This window comes from Hippopotamus amphibius, chromosome 7, assembly GCF_030028045.1.
Source record: "Hippopotamus amphibius kiboko isolate mHipAmp2 chromosome 7, mHipAmp2.hap2, whole genome shotgun sequence".
In the NCBI taxonomy this organism is placed as follows: domain Eukaryota; kingdom Metazoa; phylum Chordata; class Mammalia; order Artiodactyla; family Hippopotamidae; genus Hippopotamus; species Hippopotamus amphibius.
This window is the reverse complement of record NC_080192.1, coordinates 69,683,711-69,690,707: the sequence shown is the minus strand read 5'-3', so window position 1 is coordinate 69,690,707 and position 6,997 is coordinate 69,683,711. Positions and strand designations below refer to the sequence as shown.

General features: G+C 39.7%; 1 protein-coding gene across 1 annotated transcript in view; it reads right to left on the bottom strand.

Annotated features, from left to right (window-relative positions):
- Positions 1–4,198: 4,198 nt before the first annotated feature.
- Positions 4,199–6,997, bottom strand: part of ATOH8 (atonal bHLH transcription factor 8) — a 67,142-nt gene continuing 64,343 nt past the window's right edge. Inside the window, exons 3-4 of the mRNA XM_057743599.1 lie at positions 5,430–5,537; positions 4,199–4,285 (exon numbers count right to left, since the gene is read on the bottom strand). Of these exons, the coding sequence (XP_057599582.1) occupies positions 5,466–5,537 (72 nt within the window). The 3' untranslated portion in view covers positions 4,199–4,285; positions 5,430–5,465. The remainder of the gene's footprint in view (positions 4,286–5,429; positions 5,538–6,997) is intronic.

Here is a 6,997-nt window from a genome sequence, read left to right as displayed (position 1 = left end):
AATGTGTATTCTGCTGTTGTTGGGTGGTATGTTATAGAAAATGTCCTGCTTGGCCTGGTTTGTATAGAGCATAGTTCAAGTCTTTTATTTCCTTGTTGACTTTCTGCCCAGTTGTTCTATCCAATGTACATAAAACAGGTCTTACTAAACTTAAAATGATTGAAATGATACAAAGAATGTTATCTGATCACAATGTAGTAAAATTAGAAGTTAGTAAAAGAAATAAATTAGGGAAATTCACAAGGATGTAGAAATTAAATGACACACTACTGAATAACCAAAGGAAAAAATTATAAGAGGAATTAGAAAAGGCTTTGAAATTATGAAAATAAAAAACACAACGTACCAAAAATTGTGGGATGCAGTTATGCTGTCCTTAGAAGGAAATTTATAGCTGTAAATGCCTACATTAAAAAAGATCTCAGGACTTTCCTGGTGATCCAGTGGTTAGGACTCCATGCTTCCACTGCAGGGGGCAAGATTTGATCCCTGGTCAGGGAACCAGGATCCCACATGCTGCATGGTGCGCCCAAAATAAATAAAAAAGAAAGCTTTACAAAAAAGAGAGAGAAGAAGACGATCTCAAATCAACAACCTAACCTTCCACCTTAAGACACTGGAAAAAGAAGAGCCAACTAAACCCAAAGCAAGGAGAAGAAAGGAAATTACAAGGATTAGCATAGAAATTAATGAAATTGAGACTAGAAAAATAATAGAACCAACGAAACCAAAAGCTGGTTCTTTGAGAAGATCAACAAAACTGACAAACCTTTAGCTACATTGATCAAGCAAAAAGAGAATACTTAAATTACTAAATTCAAAAATAAGGGGACATTACTACTGAGCTTCCTTACAAAAAAAGAATCATAAGTGGCTACTGTGAACAACTGTATCCCAACAAATTAGATAACAGATGAAGAGCAAGACTCCTAGAAAGACACAAACTACTGAAACTAACTCAAGAAAAAAAATCTGAATAGACCTATAATAAGTAAAGAGATCAAGTTAGTAATTATTCAATAAACTTCCCACAAAGAATAGCCCAGGACCTGTTGCCTTCATTGGTGAATTCTATCAGACATTTAGAATCAATACCAATTTTTCACAAACATTTCCAAAACACAGACGAGAACACTTCCCAACTCATTCTGTGAGGCCAGTATTACCCTGCTATCAAAACCAGAAAAGACATCACAAGAAAAGAAAACTATACAGCAATATCTCTTATGAGTACAGATGCAAAGATCCTCAACAAAATGCCATCGAATTGAGTCCAGCACTCTATTAACAGAACTACACACCATGACCAGGGGTTTATCCCAGGAAAGCAACGTTGGTTTCCATGTTGATTTAACATGGAAAAAACACTTTTTGTAATACAGTCTATCAATAGAATAAAAAGCAAAATTCATATGATCATCCCAGTAGATGGGGGGAGAAAGCATTTGACAAAATCCAACACGCTTTCACGGTAAGAAAACAAAACAAAACAAAACAAAAACAAACAAACTAACAAAATACTCAACAAATTAGGAATAGAAGGGAACTTTCTTAACTGGATAAAGGGCATCTACAAAAAGCTCACAGCTAATATGCTTTCACTTAATGGTGAAAGACTAAATGCTTTCCCCAAAACTGGAGATTCTAGACAAGGCATTTTAGATAGGCAAGAAAATGAAATATCAGTCACCCAGATTGGAAAGGAACAATTACAACAGTCTCTATTTGCAGATAATATACATAGAAAATCCATAGAAAATCCCAAGGAATCCACTAAAAATGATTAAAGTAATAAATCAGTTCAGCAAATTTGCAGAATACAAGATCAATGTACAAAAATCAACTGTATTTTTATACAATAGCTTTGCGTACACCAAAAATGAAATTACAAAAACAATTCCATTTGCAGTAGCATCAAAAAGAATAAAATACCGGGCTTCCCTGGTGGCACAGTGGTTAAGAATCCATCTGCCAATGCAGGGGACACAGGTTTGATCCCTGGTCCAGGAAGATCCCATATGCCACAGAGCAACTAAGCCTGTGAGCCACAACTACTGAGCCTGTGCTCTAGAGCCCAAGAGCCACAACAATTGAGACCATGTGCCACAACTGCTGGTGCACCACAACAAAGTGTAGCCTCCACTCACTGCAATTAGAGAAAGACGGCACACAGCTATGAAAACCTAATGCAGCCAATAAAACAAAAACAAAAACAAAAACCAGAGTAAATTACCTATGAATACAGAAGTACCCTTTTCTTAAAAAAAAAAATATTTATTTATATATTTGTTTATTTGGCCACTTTGGCTCTTAGTTGCAGCATGTGGGATCTTCCTTGCGGCATGTGGGATATTTTGTTGTTGTTGTTGTTGTTGTTGTTGGGGTGCCCAGGCTTCTCTCTAGCTGTGACATGGGCTCTAGAGTGCATGGGCTTAGTTGCCCCACAGCATGTGGGATCTTAGTTCCCTGACTGGGGATCAAACCCGAGTCCCCTGCATTGGAAAGCAGATTCTTAACCACTGGACCACCAGGGAAGTCCCCAAAAGTATCCTTTTAACAAAAGAAGTGCAAAACTCATACTCTGAAAACTACAAAACTGTTGAAAAATTAAAGAAGACCTAAATAAGGCGAAAGACATCCCATGTTCATAGATCAAAAAACTTAAAATTGTTAAGATGGCAACATTCCCCCCAAACTGATCTACAGATTCAGTGCAATCTCTATCAAAATCCCAACTACCTGATCTGCAGCAATGGATCAGATGACCCTAAAACTCATATGAAAGTGCAAGAAAACCCAAGCAGCCAAAGTAATCTAGAAAAAGAAAAAAAAAAAGTTGGAAAATTCCCAATTCCCAATTTCAAAACTTATAATAAAGTGACATTAATCAAAACAGTGAGGTACTGGGACTTTGCTGGTGGCACAGTGGTTAAGAATCCACCTGCCAATGCAGGGGACACATGCTCTAGAGCCCATGTGCCACAACTACTGAAGCCCATGCACCTAGAGCCTGTGCTCCGCAACAAGAGAAGCCACCGCAATGAGAAGCCTGCGCATCACAATGAAGAGTAGCCCCCACTCACCACAACTAGGTAAAACCCGTGTGCAGCAACAAAGACCCAATGCAGTCAAAAATAAAACAAAACAAAAACAAAAACAGAAACAACAACAACAAAAAAAAAAACAAAAAAACAATGTGGTACTGTCATAGGGATAGATATATAGACCAATGGAACAGAATTGAAAGTCTATAAATAAACTCATATATTGACAGCCAGTTGATTTCTCTCTCTCTTTTTTTTTTAATCCATTCTTTCTCAGATTCTTTTCCCATATAGGGTATTACAGAATACTGAATAGAGTTCCTTGTGTTTTCAGATTTTCAGTAAATGTTCCAAGTCCCTTCAATGGGGAAAAACAGTCTCCCCAATAAATGCTGTTGGCACAACTAGATTTCCATAAGCAAAAGAATGAAGCTGGATCCCTCTCTGACGCCACATACAAAAACTAATTCAAAATGGATCAATGGCTTTAACTATAAGAGCTAAAACTATAAGAAAAAATCTTAGAAGGAAACATAAGGGTAAATCTTTATGACCTTGGATTTGGCATTGATTTTTTATATATGACACCAAAGCCATGAACAAGAAAAGAAAGGAAGGTGAGGGCGTTGGGGTACTCATGAGATCAGCAGGGCGGCCTTGGGTGTGGGGAAAGGTGATTGGAGGTAGGTGGAAAAGATGAGGTAATTGATGTTTTGTGAAGGTGCATCCGGGTTACATGCTTTCTCATATTTATGTGCTTAGCATGATCTGAGGGTAGAGTTTTCTGGCCGTCTGATGTCAAAAGGCCATTCGTTGGACATCTGCACAGGCCAGTTCTAGGGTTCGTGGTCCCAGTCAGCCCCTGGCCGGTTTGCACTGAATAGGAGCTGACTCCAAGTTCCTGTCGAACAGCTGGGCTATGTGAAGCTGGGAAGGTATGTAATTAAAGAAAGGGGGGAAAAAAGAAAGAAAAAAACTAAAGTGAACTTAATCAATGAAGGCAGTTTACAAGCAATGGAGTGTTTTTTGTTTTGTTTTGTTTTGGCTTAAAACAATAGAAATTTATTGTCCCACAGTTCCAGAGGCTAGAAGTTCAAATTCAGGGTGCTGGCAGTGCTTCCTCTCAGAGCTGTTGAGGAATTCTTCCTTGCTGCTTCTTAGCTCCTGGACCTCTATAACAATCTTTGGCATTCCTTGGCTAAGCAAACGAGTTTTAACAAGTTGTTCCTTTATCTGTTGTTCTGTAAGACAAGTTCAAGGGTTTCTGTTAGTTATCAGCTTCCGTTAATTCTATGGGGCACGGTTTCATAAACAGAAATTTATTTTCTCACAGTTCTGGAAACTGGAACTGCAAGTTAGAGGGAGTGGCCAGGGGGATAGGTGTCTGGGGTGGGTTTTCCCCTTGTCTTCTTGCTCTGTGCTCACGTCCTGTCTCTCCTTCTAAGGACACTGATCGTACTGAATCAGGGCCCCACCGTTATGATCTCGTTATAACCTTAACTACCACCTTCGAGGCCCCATCTCCAAATACAGCCACACTGGGAGTTAGGGCAGCAGCATGTGAGTTTGGGGAAGACAGAAACACTTGGTGAGTATTCTGTGTGAGCTTGAGGAGAATGTGTATTCTGCGCTTGTTGGGTAAGTATTCTACACATGTCAGTTAGATCCAGACAATTGATGGTGCTCTTTAGCCCAACTGTGTAATTACTGATTTTCTGTCCTCTGGATCTGTCAGTTCATTTAGCTTTTTTCCTGTTGTAAGGATGAGAGCGATGACTTCCAAGATTTCATAGCTAAAACTGGGGTCCCCCGATTTGCTGTTTTGAGTTAGAAGCAGTTACAAATAAGTGGTGGGAAAGTAGAGACAGCCCCGTCCCGGGGTGCCCTTGGGAATGTATGTAGATGAAATGTCTTCCTCCATTCATGTTGGAAAGGAAAAAGTTTGCCTTTGGAGTGTGGAAAATAAAGATGGGTTGGGGATAGGGACAGAGGAGAAGGAAGAGGTTTCAGAAGGGGTCCTGAGGCTGTGGCCCCAGGACCAGGGACAGAAGGCAGCCCGGTGTTCCCACAGGACATCCAGAAAGAGGGTTTCCAAGCTCAGAGAGACCCTGGAGCATAAGCATGAGGGGTCTCTGGGGGCCTTATTTTTGATGTGCAGGTTGGATGCCAACCAGTCAGAATTTTCAGAGCATTTCAGTGCTTTCTAGGGTCACGCAGACAGAATCTTCAGTATTAAAACTGTCTACCAACCACAGAATCTCCACCAGGCACCGTGCCAGGCACTTCACAAACATTATCCCTAACCCTTACAATAAACCTATAAAGGCGATGATACCCCACTTCACAGATGGGAAAACTAAGATACCAAGGGGAAAGATGACTTACCCAAGCCCCACTGCTGATGAGCCTCGAGGCCGTGATTCATTTTACAGATGAGGCAACAGAGGTCCAGAGATGCAGCATCACTTGCACAAGACCACACAGATGGCAGAGCTGTGGGATTTGAATCAACGTTATCCCTTCATGTCCTGCAAACTTGTATAGACGCTCCACTGCCTGACCGGAGGTTGGGGCTCTGTCTCACCCACCCCAGGGCTCGGGGAGGCCCTGGTAAGGATCTTGGCCCTGTAGAAATCAGGGAACCTCAGAAAGGGCTCTCCCAGCCACAGGCCTTGATCATGCAGCAGTGGGGCAGACAGTGCGGAGAGATCCTGTTACTCTAAAAAGATCCAGGTGTCCCAAGCTAAACGGTTGCTAAACTCAGGCTGGCATTTAAGGACAGAACTCCAGTGCAAAAGTCAGGCACTCTAGGAATCATGAACTTTAATGATAAATTAAAGAAAAATTATTGAAGTATTTTTATTTTATTGAAGATTTATAATGTGTTAGTTTCAGGTGTACAGCAAAGTGATTCCGTTACACACACACACATATGTCCTTTTTCAGATTCTTTTCCCTTATAGGCAATTACAAAATATTGAGTATAGTTCCCTATGCTATATACTAGGTCCTTGTTGTTTATCTGTTTTATATGTGTAGTGTGTATATGTTAATCCCAAACTCCTAATTTACTCCTTCCCTACCTTTCCCCTTTGGTAACCATAAGCTTGTTTTGTATGTCTGTGAGTCTATTTCTGTTTTGTAAATAAGTTCATTTGTATCATTTTTTTAGGTTCCACATATAAGCGATATCATGTGATATTTGTCTTTCTCTGTCTGACTTATTTCACTTAGTATAATTAATGATAAAATTCATGCTATGTGTTTTTTACAACAGCAAGAGTAATAATAAAAAATCTTGAACTTCATTGCAGCTTTGTTGAGAAATAGCAAAAAATTGGATATTACCTAAATGTCCAACAATAATAGCCAACACTGTTCTGAACACTTCAGGCGTATTACCACATTTAACTCTCATAACCTCCTAATAAGGTAGGTACTATTATCATCTCCATTTTACAAATGGGTAAAATGAGGCACAGGGAAGTTAAGCAGCTGCCCCAAAGCCACACAGCTAGTGCATGGTGAAGCTGGAATTTGCAGTTTCATTCTAGAAGCTGTTATCCTAAACGCTGTTTCTGTTGTTTCAGTAGAGTTGATTAGAATTTGCACCTTAATTAAAAAAAAATTTTCCCCAGTTGGAATTATTTGAATTTTTGTCTGACCTGAAGTGTGAGAAATTTAATTACAGAATAGCATTATGTAGCAATATCTTATACTTTGGGGAGGTGTGGCTTTTCAGTATCACAATCTTATAATACCTAGTCAAATGTAGTATGGACATACCTATAATCTATGACAAAGCAATTTCAGTCCTGGGTATATATTTTAATTACAGATAAATTCCCACACAGGTCTAAAAAGGAAACATGTGTAAGAATATTTATCACAGCATGTTGGGGGGGCAATCTCGGTGTCCACCCTGGAGAAGGAGACAGGTCCAATGTGGTCCA